This window comes from Mytilus galloprovincialis, chromosome 1 (assembly GCF_965363235.1).
Source record: "Mytilus galloprovincialis chromosome 1, xbMytGall1.hap1.1, whole genome shotgun sequence".
Lineage (NCBI taxonomy): Eukaryota > Metazoa > Mollusca > Bivalvia > Mytilida > Mytilidae > Mytilus > Mytilus galloprovincialis.
This window is the reverse complement of record NC_134838.1, coordinates 46,107,503-46,135,172: the sequence shown is the minus strand read 5'-3', so window position 1 is coordinate 46,135,172 and position 27,670 is coordinate 46,107,503. Positions and strand designations below refer to the sequence as shown.

The 27,670-nt window shown below is 33.0% G+C and overlaps 1 protein-coding gene across 1 annotated transcript; it reads right to left on the bottom strand.

Moving 5' to 3' along the window:
* LOC143075946 (histone-lysine N-methyltransferase PRDM9-like) lies at nt 1-27,670 on the bottom strand. The gene is made up of 5 exons (XM_076251550.1): nt 27,556-27,670; nt 22,696-22,763; nt 4,840-5,323; nt 2,283-2,468; nt 1-661 (listed from the first exon to the last, which is right to left on the bottom strand). Exons 1-5 carry the CDS (start codon nt 27,602-27,604, stop codon nt 519-521), a joined length of 930 nt encoding a protein of 309 aa, XP_076107665.1. The 5' UTR covers nt 27,605-27,670; the 3' UTR covers nt 1-518.

Below are 27,670 nucleotides of genomic sequence, written 5' to 3'. Positions count from 1 at the left end.
TTTTAGTGGGAACTCACTTTTGTCCTATGACTGTACAATTTTCTTAACGAAATTTATGTTTATCGTTCTGTATAGTGTATGCCATTGAATACTCTTTTTAATGTATCAAAGATATGGGGTGATGCTACCTTGTAAGCATAAAATAGTTTCTGTTGTAATTACTTTGAGGTCAGGCCAATTTTGAGCTAGAATGACTCTCTTTGTAGCGTTTGTTACCTAAGAAAATGTTTTGACTTCATAACAGGGATATGATGCTGTATACACTACTCATATACAATATTTTGAAAAGCATTTATAAGAATTCTAAATCCTGTGTCTGATTCAATTTATCCCCGATACTTTTCTCAACATTTATCAATGATCAAGCAAAGGAATTGAACGATCAAAAAAGGAATAGATTTAAAATAATAAGATAATTTATGCATTCCAATTGCGACTGCAAACTCCATTAAAATCCGTCTCCAAAGTGTAGAATGACACTATGTTTTTCTTCTAATTTAGCATGTTGAACGTATTTATTAGCTACAAATGTACTCGGGAAACTGAGCATAAATCGTGCAACCAAAATGTCCATCCTCATTGCAAACACATGTATTTATCGTGTCTACATGTTTGAATTTTTCGGTGGCTTTGAAGTACTTTCCTTGATGTAGACAGTAACCTACAAAAAGTGTTATAAATATTATTATGGAAATAAATAGCTGATTAACATCTTTTTAGAAGGTTGCATTTCTGTAAATATGGACAATTCAATTTCCCATAGGAACTTCTTTTACAGCTAAAACTTTACGTACGGTACCACATTATTAAGTTTCGAAAAGATTTATATTCTATAATGGAAACCTTATATATATACTACTACTTTGTTCAAAGGTCAAAATATAGGGGACGAAATGTAGGGGTTTGTGCGGCATGTTTTCAATATTATATGCACTGTACTTCTTTAATGTGTGTTAACTTGTACTTAAATTCTGTACTACCCCTACCTTCACTTTTGGTCTCATAAGACATAAAACAAGTTAACTATACTTTGTATACTTGAATTGCTGAGTTTAACTATAAACTGAAAGCATGCGTACCATGCGTACATAAACTCTCGTATAAAAAAATCTTTATAAATGTACTAGTGTTAAATTATTGTCTTCCCGTACATTATTTCGCCAATATTTTCCCATATGCAGTAACCTTAACTACACGACCTCTATTTTAAATTTTGGCCATCATACAGCGCAAATGCGACGGCAAACCTGCGATGAAAGAATGTGAAAATGTTGAATTTCAAGCTCAAAAGTAATAACTGATTTTTTTTTTATTTTTGATAATTTATATACAATATTAAAGTGGTATAACAATTGTTGAGAAAAATTTGTAAACGCATGGGAAATATGGAAAAAAATTATATCATGACTGTAATAACCCACTTATTGTTCACTTGTTCCACCTGCTATGTGTTAATTGTTTACTACAGTCGCCGTCAGCTGAAATTCGTAGCGGTTATCGGTAAAAATAATCTAAACTATCAATCGCGTTCACTCGAGATATATAGTTTTTCACATTCCATTCATACATCGTCAAAAGAAAAACCACTACTGACCTACCTTTTAAGTGATCGCACTGTAATAATCCTGACCTTCACATTTTCCAGAATGTTTTCCATTGTAATTCCGTCATCTTCGTTTCTATGGGGATCGTTTGTTTACATATGACATTCGTCACTTACGCAGTTTCCTGTAATGTTCTTTTCATTGATGTGATAAAGTTTCCCGCGCTTTATGCAAATTTAATGAAATTGAACTCCACGGAAACACTTCCGGTAAAAACAATGGCGGATTCCACCATTCAAATCGTCTTGGTAAATGTGAAGGTCAGGATTATCACAGTGCAATCACTTAAAAGGTAGGTCAGTAGTGGTTTTTCTTTTTGCGATTTATGAATGGAATGTGAAAAACTATATCACGAGTGAACGTGGTTGATAGTTTAGATTATTTTTACCGATAACCGCTACGAATTTCAGCTGACGGCGACTATAATGTCAAGATCCAGTAATCTTCTGCAACCTACTCAAAAGTTGACAAGCTTGCGATCAACTGTCCCTATGAAATATCAATTGTTTGTCGGTTTTGTCAACAGAGACGTTGATTAGATACATTCAAACTCAGATATTTATCTCCCGCTAATAAACGTTTGTACAGAGTGGCACTTAACATTTTTATGTCTAAATAACGATTATGACCAATACCATTGAATAACCTTTGATACATAATACATGCAACAATACTAACCTTCGCAATCTTTACAGTCAGTTTGATTTGTGCATGGGTTTACATTACATTCGCTGTAAAGACAAACTTGATAACTCCCATCGTGAAAGCAATATTTGTCAAACGTGCCATTTTCCCCCGGTGGTTTGATAAATGGTGCCTGGTCGAAGAATTTATAGCAATGCGTGTATAGTTTATGAACATTTTCTGTAAAATAAAACATAATGTACAGTACTACCTCGTTTATAGTTAAGACATGTGCCACAGAAAACACATCCTTCACATAGCTTAAAAAATGCGGCCTCTTTTGAAGATATAGCACATCATACAATAATATCAACTGATGATCTATGATTGTTGTCTGATAAAAAAAATAAATATGTGGATGTTGTAGATGTTGTAGATGTTGGCTGTATTGATTTTGTTAAAGACACAAAAAAGTATTTTGTTGTGGTAAATTGTCATCCAAATAGAACACTTGCATATTTGCGCCCTGTTTGATTATGATCAAATTTATGAAAACTTGTTTGTTTTCTACAGCCTGCGTCAAAAGGTCTAACAAAGAAACAAAGTTAATCAAATGATATATATATACCGAGACAGTAAGACTCATTATCGCAATGTTATTTCTGATATTGAACGTCAACATCTCTTGAATGGCGAATGCCCCAAAAAGTCCTATGTCCAAAGCATTTAGTAAAGATTACATTTACCATGATCTAAGAAGAACAACTAACATACAGTCTATAAACTGTTATATAAATCATACTAAAAGTATTGATCCTGTAAAAAGCCAAATGAATTAACCCTGGAAATAATGTTTGCGAAACTTGTAACTATCATGAATTAAAATATTTGCTAAGATAGCAAGATAAATGTTTCTCCTTTCATGACCATCAGAAAAAAAGGATCATTTATAAATAATTAAAATAAAGAAATATAGATAGAAATGTGGAACTAGTATATGCGTTAAACAAAACAAAATGACATCCCAACAACACAATAAACTTGAAATTATGAAGAGCTCAATATAAGGTGTAAAGTAATACACAAATGTGTGCACGATATATTAAGCTCAGAATGGTCTAAATCCTGAAAAAAAATGTGAATTATCTCGACCAAGGATTTGTATAGTAGCATTTACTACTTACTATACAAATCCTTGACTCGACTTTTACTATAAAAGATCCAAAAAATCACATCGAATTCTTCCTATCTTAAACATTATGATTTAGCTAAACAGAACCTGCCCTTTGAAAGGCATTTAAACAACGATTTGAGATTGGATTGAGACATTGCATAAACACCAACCTACCATCTATGAATTTCGATCAGATACAGATATGTACAAAGAAAAACATTCATAAAAAGTCAGCTAACTTTCGTTATACCGGTAAAACAGCCATCAATAAAAAAAAAAAAAAAAAAAAAAAAAAAAACAGCCATAAAAGTTACCGTATAATATAAAACTCACACTTAATAGAACTTGAATCTGATGAGGTGAAAATAATGTCATGCACCAGAATCAGCATTCGTTGTTCAGGGTAGATTTACTATCAACAACGTCAAACACCGTGTATATGACATTTAAACCCACTGGATTTGTTTCACGCGTCCTAAGTCAGAAATCAGATGTTCAGTAGTTGTCGTTTGTTGATGTGGTTCATATGTGTTTCTCGTTTCTCGTTTTTTTATATAGATTAAACCGTTCGTTTTCCCGTTTGAACGGTTTTACACTAGTCATTTTTTTGGGACCGTTTTTAGCTTGATGTTCGGTTAGTGCCAAGTCTCCGCATTGAAGACCGTTTTTTTTTTACTTATAGTGGTTTATAACTTTTACAAATTGTGTCTTGGATGGAGAGTTATATCATTGGCACTCATACTACATCTTCTTATATCTATGACACGATATACTGTAGAGGGCAAATTTTAGATAATAAAGAACTAGAGGATTTTACTTATCTAGAAAACATTGTCATCAAAGAAGGGGTTACAGACACCGATGCTAAACTAAGAGTTAACAAAGACAGAGTCATCAATAATATTCTAGGGAAAGTACAAAGTGCCAACAACATCTCAAGAAGCAAAAATTTGCAACTCAAACGTAAAATATGTGGACTTGAAAGAAAAAAATTGATAATAACTAAAACGATGTTTTCAAGACTCCAAAGTTTTATAAACTACTTTCCGGAGGAGAGTTATGAATATCAGATGGTTTGACAGAGTAAGAAAAAAAGACAATAGACAAGAGCTGACGAAGAACCCATTGACAGGGTAACCAAGAAAAAAGTGATATGATTAGGTAACACCCTGCGAAAACCAACAAGCAGCTTTATAAGGGTGACACTTAAACAGAACCCTCATGGAAAAAGACACAGAGGAATAACAAGCAACACCTGGTGCAGGGGCACACAATTTGAAAAGAATCAGTAGAGATACAACTAGAACACTTAACAAAATCTTGCGCTTCATCAATATAGATGGAGTGAGTTCTATTTTCGTCAATGGCCTATGCTCTGCAGAGGAGACAGGGGCATAGGTAAGTTTTATCATTTTTGGTCTGACATTTCTTACTTACCCGTTATTGTGTTTTCGATACCATATCTGATATCTTGTTCATGAAATCGTTCTTGATAATCTTCCGGTTTTCTCTTCAACCCCAGGTCTTCACCATAATCAGGTCCATACCAAACAAGAAGCTCTGTTCCTTTTGTTATACATTCGTACGCAACGTAATATACTTCGTCGTTGAATTGCAAGACATAAAGATTTTCTTCGTGTACCGTTCTCGCACAATTAGCATATCGTAACCAATTTGAATTGTTTTTGTAGTAAGCGTCTACATAATATTTAACAGAATCATCGGCATCGTAAACATTAAATGCATAAGACCAGTTATCAATGTTTTCTGTTATTTTTCCGCCATATGGACCAAATCTGGTACCCTTTGGGAACGATCTTTCAGCAAATACGCCATAACCGGCTTCAGGGATTCCAGATGGTCGAATTGACAAGCCAGCAGGTAGCGTAGCCAACGGTCGATTGTCGTCTGTGAGGTTTGTCTGATAAACAAACAAAAATATCATAAATGTCAACCAATTTAACATCGATATAGTCTTATATAGTAGAGTGCCTCCCCGTGCTTAAGGTTTATGCTCTTATATTATACTAGATTATGGAGTGTGTGTCCGAGCGAGAACTTCTCTATGTTCATTACTTTAGGAATATCTATCAAAAAGTAGTATTTTAATATTCAGCCCCATTCATCTATTTAGTCAGACGTCAGTCGCTACCTTGATATACCCTATCTTTTTTTAAATTTGTCGGGTAACTTATGACAATAAGCATTTGACGTCTTGAGCCGAACAGTTTTATCATTTTTACACAATTTAATCTACTGTGTGATGGTTCATATTCTGGACGCCAGTCTTTGCTCCTTTGTAATAAATCTACATACCAAAAAACAAATATGAAGCTTAGAAATGGAAAAATATTAAATACTAAACTCGTTCAAAGGGTATCTACACGTCTCAATCTTCAGAATCGCTTATCTAAAAATACTACCATAGCTAACGTTTTTAACAATAAAAATCGTGGTTACCCTTCTATCGATAAGTGTCATGCCAAAAAATGACTTACGTGTCCCCGTCTTTCCACCAACAATACAGTAAGGTCCACATTTAATGGTCGCACATTTTCTCTAAATTTTGAAACTGATATTACTTGAAAAACAAACAGTATTATTTATTTACTCACATGAAACAAACCGGGATGCGGTATTCAGTACGTAGGTGAAACTGGGCGATATTTATCTAAACGCACGCAAGAACACCTGTATCGTTTTAAAAGACCCAATAAATTCAAAAGTATCATTTATCAATCCTATTAAATATTTAACAGTTCAACCTTTAGAAGTAGTAAATAAGCAGCCTGGTGAATCTCATTCCAAGTTTGTACGATCACGAAAAATAAATGAATTAAATTGGATTAAAAAATTACAGACAGTCTACCCTCTCGGTCTTAATGATAATATCATGGGAATTGGCAATATATCAAGAACCGATTCTGTTAACATTTTGGATATAGTTTCTAAAACTGTTCGTAAAAATCGTTCTCATGGACGCAGAAAAAATCGCAATCAAAGAAAATTTCGGACCAACCATACAAATATTTCGGACCTAATTTCCATTTCTAAAAACAACGGCAGACATTATCTGTTAACCAAGCTTTGTTCTTTACCTATAAATAAATTAAATAAAATTTTAGAGGATTGCAACACAATTTCATATTACAGTCCTAAGTATGAAATTGTCCAAATTATAATGGCATATTGTTATTCTAAACTGTTTCCAAAAATTGATCGCCCTGAAGATCATAAAAAACATTTTATTAAAATAAAGTATGTCAATAAAGGTTTTGATTTTGTAAATATTGCCGGTATTTTTAACGACCATTCTGTTAAAGACCAAATTCCTGGATATTTTGATAATACTGAACTCCCTCTCATTTGTTATATTTACAAGAAATCTACCCGAAAATATGTGTTTAATTATAGCCAATTGTGTAAAGATGTAAATATCACTGAAAATACACCTATGTCGTGTAATTGCAGTAATTCAGAATACACCTATGGACCAATTTCCCATGTTATAACAGGAGACCTTAACATCGTTCGCGACCGAGAGTTAAAATCATTCCTCAGTAAAGGACCTAAATATCGTCCCCCGTCAACTATTAACTGGAATGAGTGTCGTAATATCATCAACGACTCACTCCGCGCCTACTGTTTGAAATGGGTAAAACGGGAAAAAGCTGACAAAAAATCTTTGGACTCTTTTTTTAATTCAGTAATGAAGATAGTTGATATTCGAATACAACATTTTAAAGAACATTTTACCCTCAACAAAAACTATAAAAACCCTATTTCGCGTATCAAAAATAAACTAACAGAACTAGCCAAGGAATTTGTTTTTGTCCCGGCTGATAAAGCTGCTAATAATATCATTATTGTTTGACGTAAATTTTATATAGAGGTTCTGCAAAAGGAAATCACGAATTCACCAACATTCCAACTGACTTCATTTTCAGAAAACGACATCTGTAACAAACATAAACTTTTAGCTACTTCTTTACAAGCAGAACCAAACACAATGAAAGTCCCAACTATGTACTGGCTTCCGAAGCTGCACAAAAAACCTTACAAATATAGATTTATTTCATCTTCCAGCCATTGTTCAACTACTAAATTGTCTGTTTTACTTACTAGTACACTTGGTACAATTAAAAACCTGATAATAAATTGTTCAAATAAGGCCTTTGAAAATAGTGGAATTAATTACTTTTGGAGTGTCAAAAACTCGTTGGAAGTTCTTGATAAATTGCATGCATATATTGGTGATTTTGAATCTGTTCAAAGTTTTGATTTTTCTACCCTATATACCACTTTGCCTCATATTCTTATTAAGAAAAAATTCACATCCCTTATTAACTGGGCATTTAAAAAGTCGGAATGCGAGTACATATGTTCAAACTCTTTTAGATCATTTTTTAGTAGCAATAAACAAAAGAACTATGTCAATTGGACATGCTTTGATACTATTTATGCACTTGAATTTTTACTTGATAACATTTTTGTTCGCTTTGGAGATTCCGTATATCGTCAAGTTATTGGAATTCCAATGGGGACTAACTGTGCACCACTTATTGCGGACCTGTTTTTGTATTGTTATGAGTTACAATTTATGACTAAAATTAGCAAAGACCCATCAAAACAACATTTGATACAAAAATTTAACAATACTTTTAGATATTTGGATGATATATTGGCTCTAAATAATGACGACTTCAGTATGTATACTAAAGAAATTTATCCTGTAGAACTTACTTTAAATAAAGCTAATGATAACAATGACCACTGCCCTTTCCTCGATCTTGATATCTATATCATAAACGGGAAGCTTAATACAAAAATTTATGATAAAAGAGATGATTTTTCATTTCCTATTGTTAATTATCCATTTTTAGATGGTGACGTTCCCTTGTCACCATCTTATGGTGTTTATATATCTCAACTTGTACGATTCGCTCGTGTATGTAACAATGTATTAGATTTTAGCGAGAGAAATTTATGTATTACTGAAAAATTATTACACCAGGGTTTTCGATATCACAAACTGGTCAAAACATTTACTAAATTTTATCACCGGTATAAGGAAATAATTCGTAAATATAACTCAACATGCAGACATCTTATACGTTCAGGTATTTCACATCCAAAATTTTATGGAAATATTCTTTATAAAGCACAAAAATGTCAGTATTCTCCTCAGAAACTAACAAAATCTTTAAATAGACTTATTAAAAGGGGATATAGTTACGATACTGTTGTCAGGTCATTAAAGATTGCATATTTTGGCTTTAACATTGATTCACTGATAGGGTCTTTGCATCGGAACTAAACACATTTATTTCTAAAAAAACAGTTGTTGGCATGACACGGGTTATGTTCTTCTCATATATTTTATGATAGTATGATACTAAACCCCTAACGGGAGGGATTGTACCTGATATTCATATGATGAAGACATAATCTTTCAATCAGTTTAATTGAGGTCTGGAGCTGGCATGTCAGTTAACTGCTAGTAGTCTGTTGTTATTTATGTATTATTGTCATTTTATTTATTTTCTTTTGTTACATCTTTTGACATCAGACTCGGACTTCTCTTGAACTGAATTTTAATGTGCGTATTGTTATTCTTTTACTTTTCTACATTGGCTAGAGGTATAGGGGGAGGGTTGAGATCTCATAAACATGTTTAACCCCGCCGCAATTTTGCGCCTGTCCCAAGTCAGGAGCCTCTGGCCTTTGTTAGTCTTGTATGATTTTAAATTTTAGTTTCTTGTGTATAATTCGGAGTTTAGTATGACGTCCATTATCACTGTACTATTATGCATATTTTAGGGGCCAGCTGAAGGACACCTACGGGTGCGGGAATTCTCGCTACATTGAAGACCCATTGGTTGCCTTCGGCTGTTGTTTGCTCTGTGGTGGGGTGGTTGTCGCTTTGACATATTCACCATTTCCTTTCTCAATTTTATTATGTATAGGTTTATATTTCTATCGAATCAATATCAAAACCCTCTCTGACTCATACTTGATCTCTTGTTTTAAGAAATAATGTCCATATCTACTTTCGATGACGACATACATCACTGTGGGTTTGTCTTTGTCTTTGTATATGAATAATATAGATTGTTTTAAAAAAATAAGGCGAGAAATGTCAAATGAAAATCTAAAGTAAGTTCAAAGTTGAAAAGCAACCGACAAAAAAAAACCAACTGGATATCGTTGATGAAGTTAACTACTTGGGCATAATTTGAACAAGAACAGGCAATTTTAATAAAAAAAAAAAAAATAACTTAGAAAAGACCACTGAGGCTCTTTACGAAGTGTTAAGACTAGGTCATCTACATAATCTTTCTATATGTAGTCGGTTGGACTTATTTGATAAAATGGTGAAACCAATATTAATGTACGGTTGTGAAGTATGGGGTTCTTGAAATAATGACATAATTGAAAGGGTACAACTAAATTTGTAAATTATTATTAGGTCTGAAAACATCAACACCCTCTTAATTACATGATTTATGGGGAGCTTGGAAGATATCCTATAGACTTGGACATAAACACTAAATTGATCTCATTTTAGGGGATTAAATTCTGGTAAAGTGACGAAACTATCATATACTTTATGGTATCACCAGTCCAGTAGCCAGTACTTCGGTACTGGCATGAACATGCGGATTTTTTGTGTTAATAAAATTTGCTGTTGAAAAAAGAAAGAAATTATTATAAATTAAGGAATGTATCTCCCTCAAGCAAAGCTCTGATTCCTTTCATGGATTTGGCTATACTTTTTGTACCTTTTGGATTATAGCTCTTCATCTTTTATATAAGCTTTGGATTTCAAATATTTTGCCACGAGCATCACTGAAGAGACATGTATTGTCGAAATGCGCATTTGGTGCAAGAAAATTGGTACCGTTAATTTTATTATATAAATTGTGTTATCACATGTCTATTTTAAAATGACAATGTGAATTTGTCATGGTTAAACCGAGTAAAGACTATTTTAAATGAATGTGGTATCCCAAATGTGTGGGAAGCGCAGTCATTTATGAATTGCAAATGGTAAAAATTTCATTCATCAAACTCAGACTTAAAGATCAGTTTGTACATGTCTGTCATTCTCTACTTGAAAACTTACCAAAAGCACTTAATTATAAAAAAATAAGATTTTTATGGAAAGAAGATTATTTTGAAATTCTGGGGAACAAACTTTCCATTGATTTGTGTAGATTTAGGACCACAAGTGAAAAGCTCCCCATCGAACAGGGTATGTCTTCTATGTCTTCTACGTCCTAAAATGACATTGGTGACGAATTTCATTACACATTAGAATGTAAATACTTTGAAGAAAACAGGAAACATTGCATGTCTCATTATTATTTTAAAATGCGAATATTGTTAAATATAAGCAGATTCTTCATAAATGAAACTAATTAGTAAATTCCTCCTCCTCCTCCTTCTCCTCCTCCTCCTTCTCCTCCTCCTCCTTCTTCTCCTCCTCCTCCTCCTCCTCCTCCTCCTCCTCCTCCTCCTCCTCCTCCTCCTCCTCCTCCTCCTCCTCCTCCTCCTCCTCCTCCTCCTCCTCATCATCATCATCATCATCATCATCATCATCATCATCATCATCATCATCATCATCATCATCATCATCATCATCATCATCATCAATCATCATCATCATCATCATCATCATCATCATCATCATCAATTTGCTTAAAATCATATTTTTGACATTTTAAAATATATTTGTTAATTCACCAGATTCGGTTTCTCTATTGGTTTTGTAAATCTGGTTCTGACACGGGGAGGATTGTTGTTTTTGTCTACCGCATTCAACAGTATAAATAAACCTTGTCCCTTGGTGTCTCCTGTAGATGAACAAATTTCCATCTTGAAAATTTGAAATATTAATCAATGCGTTTAGTAATATATGTGAAACACATACTACATTTACACGAATTTTCCATAAATCCAGGTTACTTTTTGTTTAAATTAAAAGAACATGCGAAAGTTTTATGTACTTTTGCTAAGATCAACCTACGGCAGTTTTGAGGCGAGGTCCGGGATAGTCCTAAGAGGATTATAACTTTTTTTTATAAGACATATTCTAATATCTTATGACAGGTCTTGGGATAGCTTCGCGAAACCGTCCCAAGTTTATTTGACAAAAATCTTATCTCCACAATGTATTAAATTTTAAACTTTTTTTTCACAAGCTATTTTGAATATAAAATTTTTTAGATTCACAAAAACAGCATGAAATGAAAGATTATGTATTTTAAATAACCATGGCGATAATGATGATTAATTCTATTTATTTTGAAATGTCCAAACTATAACTTCCAGCAAATTGTATATTCAAAGGCATTTTATACAAATGCATCAGTTTCTCAATTTGTTCAGTAATTGTCAACAAAGAATGTAAAGAAATGTTTAATTTATGAAAAAATTTAAAATACGTCACCGATATGTAATCTAAATGTCAATCATTTGAATGACTTGTACTTTGTAGACTTGTCTCCAATTATATTTAAAATGTTATGTTGTAATAACATGTATATCGCGAAAACGAGAAAACGCGAAATCGAGAAATCGCGAAATCGCGAAAACGCAAAAAGACGAAATCGAGAAAAGGCGAAAACGCGAAGTCGAAAACGCGAAAACGCGAATCGGAAAGAATTTTTTTTCGCTATTTCGTGTTTTGCGACTTTGGCCTTTCTACTTAGCAATTTCGCGTTTTCGCCCTATAGAATATGAAGTGCGAAAACGCAAAAACGCGCAATGGCCTTAACCGGCCACCATATGCATGTCTTATACAGGTTAAACGACGATCAACATAATTTTCAACATATAACATGCAATTTAATTAATCACACTGACTTTGGGAAATTCAATTGCACGAGGTCGTTATCTATTTGTAGTTTTATCCGTGTTTATATCGGATTATGTGACCGTCGGCAGTCTTTGGAAGTCATCTCAACGATTAATTAGATTGCGAATTTCAAATCGGTAACATGAATTTGACAGGTAATGTTCCTGTAAGTAAGTTCTTTATAATCTAATTTCCACCCTCCTCTAATGTTTTACATATCTGGAAACACCTATTTGAAAGTTAACAATTCACATATATTCCACAAAGTCTAAATACCTAAAATCTAAATGGAACTTTTTTCATTGGTTTGATAGTTGATATCTAACTTCAATTTTAAATGCAAAATGATTAATTAATAATTTTGAACAACACGGGTATTATAACAATAAGATGATGAGGTATTATTGCCAATTATCCACTAGAAAACACATGACATATTAGTTTACAACTTAAGGTTACCGTATGGCCTTCAACAATTTTCAAAAACATTGAAATACAGCAACAATCGACAACCATGGAATTACATGCTCCTCGCTTGGGATCAGCACCTGCAGAATGTGGTCAATTTAAATTAGTTTGCTGGTGCCAAACCCTCCCCGTACCTTGGACAGTGCTGGAACAGAACAACTATAAAAATCAGTTGAAAAGGGATTAACTCACGCTGCATTGGAGACACATTGGTGGCTTTTGGCTGTTATCTGCTCTTTGGTCGGGTTGTTGTTTCTTTGACATATTTTCCATTTCCATTCTCAATTTTATTAACTCATTATATCAGAGCAGAAAAACAAAAACACAGACCAGAAGTAACAGGGTATCTATACATCATTAACAACAAAAGACACAGAGTACAAATCTAAGAAAAATCGCATTAACTGACAGCTAGTTCAAAACTAACAACTTATAAGACAACATAAAGGCAATAATAGTATACCGGAAAAGTCAAAGTCATAAATCGATCGAGAGAAATCAGGAACACTGTTTCGATAGAAACGAACTATGTGATAACATCTGCCATATTCCAGACTTGGAACAGGACATTATTAAATAAAATGGTTGGTTGAACCGGGTTTTATGGCTAGCCAAACCTCAAATATATCAATTAGTAATTGATCAAGTATAAAGACGTCATTAACTATCACAGAAAACGTGACTTAGTGCAATGACAAGATACAGGTATCGACAGATTTTAGTCATGAATATGCATATTTGTATAAAAAAAAGTTTTTTTTCTATCTCTGAACTAGGCCTTGGAATTATAATTAACTATAATTCCGCAATATTTTGTTTCACAAGCAAACATAACAGAACATCATTTACATACTTACTTATCCCCTGTATCACAAAAGAAATATTTTTCCTTTCAATCACTCATCTCTTTTTCATAGCTCTTTATTGTGAACACAGTTTTGGAATTATGCGTTATTTCCTCATGAACATTAAATCGAAGGAGCTAGTTAATGCAAAAAAGTTCCATTCGATACATCTGCATATGAATAAATTCATGATAGATACCTCGATCAAAATTTTGTATTCGCGCAAGACACATGTTACGTCTACAAAAGACTCAGAGGTGACGCTCGAATCAAAAAGTTAAAAAGGCCAAATGAATTACGAAGTAATGGAGAGCAAAATTCCGAAAACATTAACCAAATATAGCAGAGGTAACCGATGCTTGAGGAAGAAATCCTTCGTATTTTAAGTATTTCTAATTTTATAAACAGTAAAACAAATTATGACCATATCAATGATAACTCATGTCGACACAGAAGTGCTCAACGACCCAGTGATTGTAAATAAACTCTTCATAAATTTCAGGATCCAAATTTTGTATTTGCGCCACACGTGCGTTATGTCTACAAAATACTCACAAGTGACGCTCGAATAAAACAAATTGTTAAAATGGCCACGAAGTTGAAGAGCATTGAGGACCAATATATTAGATGAAGATAGAAATATTGTATTCATAAGCAGGTCTCCTGGATCAGATGCGAAAATTTACTATTACGTACTATGAACACGGAATGAAACTATATTTCTACCTTATAGGGAGTAATGTTTCGCTGGTGAAACGATTGGTTTTCTAAAACGTTTGAGAGATTATGCACTTGACAAAGGAGGCACCAATACATTTTCTGCAATATACAGACTAGTCAGTATTATTTGTGATGTAGCTCTTTTCCGTCTTTTCAAACCAGTAAGATCGGAAGCATTACATGAGGAAAAGAGGAAATTCCTTCCTGTTGATTTTGCCAATAGAGGAATTGATGCAATCAATATCGGCAACGTTCTACATCACAAGGAAGTAACATATAAAATTCCTATTTATTTTCAAAATCAATCTGTTCCTATTGTATCCTACAGTTACACCAAAACCATTGCACCTAAAATATTTAACTACAAATAAGCATTGCAGGACCTTGACTTAGAACAATACTTAAAAAACCCTCCGACATGTGAATGTTCCCACTCGCCTTATAATTACAGCCCCTCTGGTCATGTTATAACTGGAGATCTAAACATAATTCAACATGAAAATCTCCGAAAGGTGATTTCTCATGGTCCTAAGTTTAGAGAACCCCAACACATCAATTGGAAATTGGACGATGCCAGAGCATGGGCTAAGCGAGAAGATGTTGAACTGGACACTTTGTCAGAATGGGTTAAAACTATCAGGTCTCTGATAAAACGTCGCATTCACAAGTTGAAAAACTGTGTGAACGATCGACCAAAGTCCGTTTTCAGAGAAAAAGAGGCCATGAAATGTCTATCATCTCTTCATGATAAATATGTTGTTGTTCCAGCGGACAAAGCTTCAAATAATATTGTCTTTGTATGTAAATCGTATTACTACGAATGTCTTGTAAAAGAATTGGGTATAAAGGAGCACTCAGGTAATCCCATATACAAAGACATATCATTTGACAAGGATGAGATTTTAGCAAATCATAAGTCCTTCATGGCTTCAATAAACATTACATTGAACACCAAATCGGAGGACTTGCCTTGTTTGTATTGGATACCAAAAATTCATAAAATTCCGTACAAACAACGGTATATTGCTGGCTCATCTTCATGTTCCACTAAAGAATTGTCCATTAGATTGACTAAAATCCTATCCGCAGTGAAAGAGGGTCTTCAGAAATACTGTGAAACTGTTTACTCGCGTAGTGGTATTAACCATATGTGGATTCTTAAAAATTCTAAAGAACTTCTAGACAATTTTAAATCTCGGTCTTTTTCTGAAGTTAGTTCTATCAAAACTTTTGATTTTTCAACCCTGTATACCACCATTCCCCATGTGAAATTGAAAAATCGCCTAAAAGAAATAATCCACAATGCCTTTTAACATAAAAATGGTAGCATACGCTATAAATTTATTACTTTGGGATTTCATAAGGCATATTTCGTTAATAGTGACAAACAAAAAGGTAAAACATGCTACACAAAAGAACAAGTGGTCAGTATGCTGGAGTTTCTTATCGACAACATATTTGTTGAGTTTGGAGGTAGACTTTTTCAACAAATTGTTGGCATTCCTATGGGAACGAACTGCGCACCTCTCCTTGCTGACCTCTTCTTATTTTCATATGAATCGGAGTTCCTTCAGACACTTGTCAAAAACAAGAAGATCAAAGAAGCCAGGTTATTTAATTTCACTTTCAGATATATTGATGATGTTCTTTCCATTAACAATCCGAACTTTTCTGATTGGGTTCCATTAATATATCCACCAGAACTAGAAATTAAAGAGACAACAGACACGGCTTTCTCTGCCTCATTTTTAGACTTATACCTCGAATTTGACATACACAGTCATCTTAGTACCAGAATCTATGACAAACGAGACGATTTTGATTTTGAAATTATCAATTTCCCCCACCTTAGTAGCAATATACCAACTTCACCTGCATATGGAATATACATTTCCCAACTTATTCGGTATTCAAGAGCTTGCAGCTCCTACTCAGTCTTTGTAAACGTCACCAATGTCTGAGCAGAAAGTTGATGAACCAGGGCTATGTCAAAGAACGTCTCGTCCTTTTTCTAAAAAAGTTCATCGGAAGATACACAGAACTTGTTGATAAATATTCCATATCAACTTCACAAATAATACACGATGGTCTTAAAGTATAGATTTTGCATACTGACGTTGTTTATCATCTTAATAACGTGGTATATTATTCTTTTATCTGTCTTTATTAATATTACTTTTACTGTTAAGTCTGTTTTTTTTTTAGATATCATTTTTGACTTAACTCTGTGCTTATGTATCCCATCATACTTTGAACGACAAAATTATTTTATGATGTGACTCTGTACCTCTGTATCTTGTCATACTTTGAATGACAAAATTATTTTATTTATTAATAGTACTAATACTGTTGACCCACTTTTTTGTGATATACATTTGACGTGACTCTGTACTCATGTATCCCGTCATACTTTGAACCACACTATTATTTTATTTATTATTACTTTATACTGTTTAGGCAGTTTTTGTTATATATATTTTGCGTGACTGTATTTATGCATCTCGTCATAACGACAAAATTATTTCATATTCTACCTGTGCGAATTTCAAACACGCAATTTTAAACTAGTACTCAAAACCCTCCTTCCTTGATGGGTGCATTTTACATAGACAAATAAAATCGTATAATATAATCAAAATGAGGATGTTAATTTGATGTGTGCTTCTTCGTTACATTTGTTGTTTTCATAGTGATTAATGTGATAACACAATGTTGACTGCTGTACCCCTATTTTTGACATTTTTGACTATTGTGTCTGTTTGTTTTGTTCAAGCATCGGTGACAATATAATGGAATGTGATACGACTGTCATACAAGTGAGAGGTTTAGCTAGCTATAAAACCAGGTTCAATCCACCATTTTCTACATTTGAAAATGCCTGTACCAAGTCAGGAATATGACAGTTCTTGTCCATTCGTTTTTGATGCGTTTTGTTATTTGATTTTGCCATGTGATTATGGACTTTCCGAATTGATTTTCCTCTGAGTTCAGTATTTTTGTGATTTTACTTTTCAGTAAATGAATGAAAGGTACATATTAGTGGGATAAAATTATTTAGAAATCGAATAATGTAATGGTTTTACTGAGAAATGAATCTATTTAGATTTGGAAATAGAACCTTTCTGCTCTCAGTCTGGATAAAAAATTTCCATTTTTTTCAAATTGTATCGCAAATTGTTTACTGTAAACTCAACATTAATTTCGATTTCGGAATCGGAGTAAACACATTTTCAATCCCAGGTTTATTTGATTTCGTTCAGAAAAGTGAATTGCCTAAAGCGAACAACCTTTTAAAAATGAATAGTAATGTAATAAACAGTTTCATCACAGAGGCTATCAGAAGCCCAGAAGGCAGCATTTCGAGTTGACATGAATCATTATTAACATAGTCATATTTATAAATTTACGGTTTACAAAACTTTGAGATATTTGAAATACTTAGGTTGTTCTCTCCCAAGAATGGATTACATTAGCTGTAGATAGGCGAAACTTTACGGAATTTCGGGTCTCAAAAGTCTATTAACTTCGTTCCTTATTTTGGTCTTTTAAAAATATTTATCAAGCAATTTTTATCCTGATATTTATGATGCTTTATTAACTACTATTTGTAGTGGAGCGGCGGATAGGACAATTTTAGAAATTTAAATTACCTAAATACCTCATGGGATTTTAATAGCTCATTGGAAAGCTGAAATCCTGTACTTTTTGAAAATATGTGTCGTCAATATCAAATCTGGTACAATAATATCGAAAATCAAGGTCAAAGGTCATCACTTAAAAAAATCCTACTATCATCTAGAGAAACAATACCATTGATATTTTTCAAAATTAATAATCTATTCAATAAATTATACGAGTAGTATTATGTAGAAAAACGTTAGTTCATACAAAATCTTTTTCATATTTGCACATGACGTCAGAACAACGTTTTATTTAACTTTTTTAAAGGTAGTCCATGGTACATACAAATTTTAATGCCTAATGGAAAACAGGAACAGATTAACATTGATAATTGACATCGACAAATAGCATTTCTTGAATACTTTAATAGTTGAAAAGTTTTCAAAGAGTATCTGAAATGCATAGCTAATAAATCAAACCAAATATGCAGCCATGAAAAAATTCGTTTCAGTTTTCAAGGATTCGACGTGTCACTGAGTTTTCTTAAAATGAATTCAAACTATCTCAATACAAGATACCTTTTTATTTAATATAGTTAATGGAGTTTGATATATTACTCAATTAGTGCAAGCGTGTTGTACATAGAACAAATTCCTAAAATTGAGACATGACCGTGATTGTATCTATACATGATGAATTTATTTTCATACCAAATGAAACGTCAAAACCATTATAGCAAATTAAAATAAAGTTACCAAATATTACAAGAACTATTTTCATGGTATTTCATTACAACTACCTACATTTTGACAAAAACATATATCAGTGCAAGGAAGACCCTGCTCCTTGCAAACACGTGCTGCCTAGCATGTTTTCCCCCTTACATGAACTAATTAGATCTTGTAGAAAGTCCGATGCCATTTGTCCCTCAAATAAAACTGGCTCTAACGTGTCATGTTGCGCAGTTTTCCAACAAAGGCACATGGGGAGCCATTACTTCGGTTGGCTAGATTTGCCGACAACCAAACTTTGATTTGCCACATTGTACGTGATGCTTAAATACAAATTCACATGCCGAAAGCTTTTCGGTTGAATTGTTTTACACTGTCTTATCGGGGCCTTTTATAGCTGACTGCGGTATGGCCATTTGGGTTTTGCTCACTGTTGAAGGCCGTAAGGTGACCTAAGGTTACATGATTACCGAAACGGCTTGTTTTTGTCCTAAAGAGGTTGAATACCGACTTTTAACCGATTCCAAAAAAAACTTGAAGTGAAGTCACACCAACCCAGAGCATGAACGACCGGCATAATAAGACTTTAAATGAAGTAAGTATGTTATTACAATTTGACACCAGGCACTCTGCGAGAGTAGCACATTTTCTCCGAATGTCATGCGAAATATTCATTGATACTGAAGAAAATGTTTCAAAAGACTTTGTCAAGAGACAAGTAACAAAACTTATCAAATAGGTTGACAACATTGCTTCTGACATTTCCAACGATATGCATTTGTACTTGGTTATTTGCACGATAATAATCCCTAGATATATAAATATTTTCCATTTTTTGTCATAAAATTGAGGCTGCTTCATAAAGTACATACATACCGATTTGTCGTTGGTTTTGGTGGAGCTACATGTACTTAAGTCGGCTTTTATCTCAACCATTTTTATGCCCCACCTACGATAGTACAGGGGCATTATGTTTTCTGGTCTGTGGCTCCGTTCGTTCGTCCGTCCGTCCGTCCGTTCGTTCGTCCTCAGGTTAAAGTTTTTGGTCAAGGTAGTTTTTGATGAAGATGAAGTCCACTTAGTACACTTGTTGCTTATGATATGATCTTTCTAATTTTAAAGCCAAATTAGACTTTTGACCCCAATTTCACGGTCAACTGAATATATAAAATGAAAGTGTGATTTTCAGGTTAAAGTTTTTGGTCGAGGTAGTTTTTGATGAAGCTTAAGTCCAATCAACTTGAAACTTAGTACACTTAATGCTTATGATATGATATTTCTAATTCTACAGTCAAATTAGACTTTTGACCCCAATTTCACGGTCCATGGAACATGGAAAATGATAGTGCCAGTGGGGCATCCGTGTACTTTGGACACATGCATGCATTCTTGTTAATTATGCTTTGATGTTATTCGCTGTCTTAACAGCGTCTCCAATGAAAATATCGCTAGCAAATACAATGCTAGATTTATATTGTCCTTGAGCAAAAAAGGCAATGGCATCCCTGTAGTACCTCTCAAGTTTAGCCTTATGTTTAGAGGAATTACAGTATGTCTTACTTATTTTATCAGGTAAAAAAGACTGATACCTTGTCAAAAGTGATGATTAAACAAGAGATTTTTTGTCAAGAATAAGGTCTTTTTTTGGCATCTAGCGGGACCCGTTTTAACGAGATTGTTAAATTGTCCATGTGATTGAATAAAAAAACAAATCAAACACACCTGAAAACCAAACGAACCCGAAAATGAAATTCACTTTCCCAGTTCAATTCAACAAAAACGAGTATACAACAATACCAAACAACATAACTTAATCACAAGGCTTTGGAAATTATAAAAAGAACAAGAAATATGCTTAAAAATTACTACAAATGACCTTCGCTAAATCGCTGAATGTGTGACTATAACTAGAAACCACAACAATGTCGGTAAATCTGTGACAAATATTCGGACTTGAAATCTGGATAAAAAGCAGATATTTAGTCAAATATTTATATTTTTAGGAATTAACTTCAAAAAGTAAATCGGGTCGATTGAAGTATTATACGGCGGCTTCATTGTTGTGCCTTTAAAATATACCTATACTGCACGTGCAAATAATGCTAGATGAAAAACGATGATTTTTAGTGTTATTTTCAACCATTTTCAGATGCATTAAGCATTAAATTTAGGACTATTTGGAAATGCCCTTACATTGTATGAAGTTCACGAATAACTTTATTTACCTATTTCATTCAAAAATTATTTTTTAGAACGGGTTTGTTGTGAAATTTGACTACCGAATCGGCAGTGGGGTATGCGATGCAAGTTGGGTAACGTCAGTAAAGGCTATTTTTAACGTCATTTGTACCACATTTGATATTGACGACAAATATTTTTCTAAAGCTGAATAATCGATAAACATTTTAGGACCTTAAAATTCCATGAGGTATTTAGGTAATTTAAAATCGTTAACTAAGCGACTTTTTCAACATTCGCCGCTCCACTATTGGGAGAAAACCTCATCCAAGATATCACCAGACCAGTATACGTACATGTAGTCAGATTTTCTGTATGAAAATCTGTCATCGACATGGTTCTTATTATAAAATAATGATTTACCAAACTTTCAAGTTTAAAAATACCTAAGCTTTTTTGGGACTTTTTTGTGGAATTCTGTGTCTTCAATATTTAAAAAAAAATGAATGCTGAATGTACTAATTCTTTTTTACTACAGGATTGAAAAGTAATGGGGGTCAGTGTAGGAATTCAGTGCGAATCTACAATGTTTTTAAACAAGGCCATGTGAATGCCCAAAAATGCCGCATGACCCTATGTTTTTATTGTTACAAAAGATACATTTGTACTTTCATGAATGTAATATGAAAGTTTCCAATTTCTAAAGGTAAATCAGGAATAAATTTAATTCCACATAGATTAGCATTAAAGTCAATGGGAGATTTTTTACTGAGTTTACCCCTAAACTGTATTCTTTATCAACTATCATACATTAAATAGAATAATTTTGATATTGTAAATTAATGAATGAAATCTAAAAGCAATGAACAAAAGCTAAAAAGACCAATTTCGACAAGACAAGTTTGCAGATTTATATCAATCCAAAAAAGGTATATTTAATAAAATTAAGAGACTGATTTTAACTTTGAAAAATGTTTAATCGATTTTGCCTTTTAATTTTTTACATACTTCGTGTAAATTTAGTGAGAGATTAAGCGCTATAAAACCAGGTTCAATCACCATTTTCTAGAGTTGTTGTCATTTGATTTTGACATATGATTAGAGACTTTCCGTTTTGAATTTTCCTCGGAGTTTAGTATTTTTGTGATTATACTTTTTAAATGTGTAAATCATCGATTGCCTGTAGAGATGGGACAGAAGCAAACTTTACCGAGGTCAGAAAGGTCGTATCCTCTCTGCAGCTCTACATATATTGACATTATCAAATTTAATCATATACATGTATCTCATCTGAAAATGTTGTTGAAATAAAAACAAAATGAGTAGATTTATACGATACATATTAGTGAAAGTCTGTCCTCCTGCTTAAATGAACTATATTAATATCATAGTATTATACATTTTCACACATGCGAGACAAAATTTGTATTATGTATGAGCTGATATTTTCCTTGTAGCTATATACTAAGCGTCACAATTGAGTCATTTGTAGACAATAAAGACAAAAATACTATACCCTGTGTGAAAGTCATTGATTAATTGAGAGAAAACAAATTCTAAAAGGAGGGAAACACATGAACTATAATAGGATATCAAAAGAACAACAGGAATACTGAAATGCAACAAATTAAACCAACTCAAACAGACATAAAAACGAATTGCGGGTCTGTCGTATTAACTTTTAACCCATATAAATGACGACTTTATCTCTAACCCAACCTAAATACATATGGTTTTAAGCCTAGTCTAGTCCAATGATCAGTCGTAAGACTTTCAGACGAAGTTGACGTGTTCCTTTTTATGAATTGTGATATGTTTAAATGATATATATTTAGTTTATAGTGTTACATTTTATCTACAGAAAGCTCACCTCAACATTGGTCACAATAAACATGTCTTTACTGAAGTTGAGTCCTCTCCCATCACATTCTGCACATACTACAATAAGATTACATTGTTGAAATATGAGCTGATTTATAGAGCCTATTTTGTATAAAATGAACGTATGAAATGATTAAAGAAACAACAACTTGAAGTCATTTTTATTGTTCGAACGCTTGGTGATAAACGCCACTTTCAGCTATATTGTGGTGAGTTTATATTGGTACAGGAAGCTGGAGTGCCCTGACGACTGATTTTAAATTCTTAAATACCACTATCTAGATGATCAAGTAATTTCTTTAAATTTCAATGACATACAAGACCATTTAGCTTAATTTGCAGTCCATTCTGATCAACTGTATCAACCGACCTCTGGCTGTGTCAAGAAAAGACAAAAGAAAAATTTTATTTTTCTCTTCGAGTGATGTAGTCTCTTGAAGATTAAAAAAGGAGTAATTATTAATAAGGTACTTAATTTCCCATGATAATTTTCTTTATCCCCAGCATATTTCTCGGATTGTTATTGGATTGACAATATCAAGCGGGTAGCATATGAAAAGCTATTATAAAATAGTGATAATCTATTTCAAACGATAAAACGTTTTATTTAAGATTGCAGATTAATATTGTTTTATATCATTTATATTCTTTTCTACTGTCTTTATGTTCTGAGAAACACCAAACACATATATGAAAATTATTAAATGCGGTAATAATATATCGCATCCTCGGTTAAACTACCGTTTGGAAAAGACGTTTATAAATAGTTATTAAAGTTTCCAAGCTTATAATTTAATATAAGTTGATAAACTTGTGTCTAATCCATTATTTTCTTTTTGAACAATAAAATATGTCTAAACTACCATTTGATAAAGCTTTGTTTCAAGCAATATTTATTGAAATGTAAAAACAGACTAAGACTTGTAATCGGGTTGCCTTTACTAACGGATAATATAATAGAAAATAGTAGGAAGAGTTTATGCCATTATGATCAAGAATATTTACCTTTCTAGGTTTGAAAGACATGCCATCGTGGTGAATTACTATATACATGCATGCTCAATATTTTTTGAATAAGGACCTGTTTCGTAGCCCGTAAACGTGTGTATTACAGATTCTTGACAAAGGTGAGTATGTTAAATGAAATCAAGATTTACTCATCTTATGATCTTAGCTCTTTGCAAAAGTTTGCTTCAATTGCTATGAACAACACAGACACGTGGTCTTCAAACTTTCGCTTGCAATGCATTGTTCGTGCAGTAATTCTTCATATTCTTAAAAAACAATTAAAAACATGTTTTGAGTCTTGTAACTCATATTTGATGTCGATTAGACGTTTTCGATGTAAATCAGACTTTGCTTGTTATATATACAGATGCCATCTGTGGACCTTGTAAACCACTTGGTTAATAGATCAACAGAACTTTAGGAAAGAACATGTAGTTATTAACATTGGTCTAATTTGGTTGGTAAATTTGCTAACTGAATGTATGTAATTATTTTGTTAAGTCGGCAGTTGAGTTCGAATTCTTAAGCAATTTTCAGCACCATTTAGATGCTCTTTTAGCATGTTTCACACCGATTTAAGGTATAAACTTTCAATCTATTTTTGTTTTTGAAGATTTTCCCCTGTAGATGCAATCTTCAATACTGCGAGCTATATGGACAGCAAATTTAAATCGTTTGTACTTCTTTCAGGACTGTGTTTAGTGTTGCTTCTTCTGTAAGAGTTTATATTTCCCGCAGCCACACTAAGCTAAAATCGTGGTATTTTCATTGACCATTTCGAGCAGTTTTAGAAGAAAAGTATCTTTCATTGAAACAATCGAAACATTGCAATATATGTGTTTCAATGTGCTAGCATTTGTGAGAGATGACTGCGCGACAAAATAAAGTTATAGTTAGACAAGAGTTGAAGAGTTAAAAAGCAGGACACTCCAAATTGTCATAACAGAAGGGCGAAAGATACCAGAGGGACAGTGAAATTCATAGATCAAAAATAAATAGACAATACCATGGCCAACAATGAAAAAGACAAACATACAAATAATAGTACACATGACACAACATAGAACACTAAAGATTAAGCAACACGAACCCCATCAAAAACTGGGGTGATCTCAGGTACTCCGGAAGGGTGGGCAGATCCTGCTCCACATGTGCCACCCGTCGTGTTGCTCATGTTTTTACAAACCCGGTAAATAGCCTAATTCGGTAGGTCACATTCATGAAAGGGAAGGGGATTGTAGTTACGACGTAAGGAACATATCTGATTTCATCTGCGAAACGGTTATTCGATAACGGTCAACCAACCGTTGATGGCGTCCGTAAAATTAACGAAGGGATGATTTCAACTTCGCCTATTTGGATTTCTTGGTTTAGTAGGTGCCTTGTGAGCAACAGACTCTATCAAGAAATTCATGATAGGAAAAACAAGCCAGGAATATCGTTTCAATTGGGAGATATATACTCCGTATGCAGGACTTATGGAATGTTGCTACTTAGAAATGGAAAGTTCACAATTGGGAAGCTGAAATCATCTCTTTTGTCGTAAAGTTTTGTTTTCAACCGAACCTCATTGTTAATTACGAGATTAAAGTCAAGATATGAGGCCGAATTAACTGTATTTGTTGTATCCTTTATCTCTAGTTCGATGGAATAGATGCGTTTAACATAGTCACCAAATTTTGATTTATTTAGTAAGAGAACGTCATCTATACAGCGGAAAATAAAGTTACGGGATATTTCTAACTTCTAATTTTTCTTTCAAGAAGTTCCTATATAAAGTCATCCTTATAATAATAAAGAAACAAGTCGGCAAGAAGAGGGGCACAGTTGGTTCTCATTGGAATGCCGACTTTTCGAAAAACACGTCCTCCAAATATGTTGTCAATCAAGAAATCAATCATCTTGATAATGTCAGTTTCAAAGAATTTTTTGTTTTTGTTTGAATCAGAGTGATTCTTCACAAAGTAGGATTTATCCCTCCTTAAGACAAGATACTAGTATATACGTCGGAAGACGTTTTTTATGAAACAGCAATACCAACTCTTTCAATTTGTCCTTTAGTTTGAATGGTGAATAATATTCTCATTAAACTAGTTGTAAAGTTGTTAATATCTATGAATCAATTTGTACTACATTTTCTTATAATGATATGCTTTTGCTTTCAATTTACATTGTACTACAATCAAATTGATTATCGTTCACTACTCACATATTCCGATAAACAAAGTCTTGTTAGATTAAAAACATATGACATGTAAGTAGTTTAAAAGTTAACACTTGTATTTGTTCATGATAATGTATGTCTCGTTAAGTATATTGACAGTTAAGTATGTATTGACAAACAAACTGTTGTTTTACTTTATATATAAGTTAGTAATAATCTTTATTGCAAAATTACACCCATAAGGGTCAAGCAATACAAACAAACAAATATACATTTTAAATACAATGCAATACAGTACAATACAATACAATATAATAGAACATATTTTAAAAGTTCAATTATAAATTTATGTATAAAACACAATCATGAGCTTGTCTGACCCCCTTAGTTCTAAAGACTGCTTAAAGAAGACTCCAATATGACAAACAAGTTCAGGAATGGGGCTTAGAATGTGTTTTAGTTTATTGAATTCATCAAGATGTTGAAATGATGGTACATTGTCTTTTAGATAAGTCAAAAAATTAGAACGCAATGGTATGTTAATGTCACAATACAACAAGAAATGGAATTCGTCATCTAGGACTCCACATTTTTTACATAATCTTTGTGCTCTTGGAATGTTTCTGTACCTTCCCAATTCAATGCCTAGAGAATGATCACTTAGTCTAGATTTTTAGAGTAACTGCCTATGTATAAATTATTACAATTTAAATATTCCTCAGACTGACAATTAGTTTTTAATTTCCCATAGAGACAAAGTTTGGATGAGGAATCTAATTTTGAAAGTTTATTTAAAGTAGTTCTTTCATATTCCTCTAAAACACACTTCTTGAAATTACATTTTAACACTTTTTTTGATTGTTTAAAAGGTACATTGATATTAGAGTAATTTTCTGAGTTTATTTGCCCAATGTAAATTTGTGTTTGTTTGTAGAGATTCTTTAACCAGGGGATTAATAGCATTACAGTTTATTCTATCAAAGTACATGAGTGTTTGAGTTTTTATTTAAGAGTCCAAAGTAAATCTACCTAATTCTGATGTTAGTGGCTGTCTTTTTCAGTCCTAATACTGAATTACAGAACACCACTAACGTATATATACCAAATATATATACCAAATATATATATTTGGTCTCCAACAAAGCGAGAAAATATCAAACATGGAGAGGCAGGCTTCAGATGGGCCCTTACAAACTGCAAACTAGTTCAGCGAAAACGGATGTCACACTAAACACCGAAGCATATAAATGAACCAAAAATTTGAAAAAAATACATGCAAAATTAACAATTACAGACATAAAACTAAAATGCGGTAATGTATAGATATATACAATCATGCACTTTCAATCATGCTTTTAAACAAGCTACATTCAATATATATATATGCCTGTCCAAAATCTGGAGCCCGCAAATCGTTGTCTGCTGTCTGTCATTTAAATTTTTCGTTCATTCTTTTGTCATAAATTAAGCCGTTTTATGTCTTAATTGTTTTCCATTTTGCCATGTTGTGGCCTTTTATATTTGACAATAGAGCTAGTTTTGTGCATTTCATAAGGCTTCACGGTGACAAATAGTTGCTTTAATTCGTTTATTAGTGACATTTGTCTCATTGGAACCTCATATCACATCAGTTTGTATTCATCATAATTAATCGTGTTTACACAATATTATTCTTACCTGACGGAGAAGAAATTGTATAAAATCCAAATAGGATATACATCAACATTTCGACATAAAATCATTTGAAACTACTTTCAATTCATAATGCATGTAGTTATCAACAGCTGTTTCT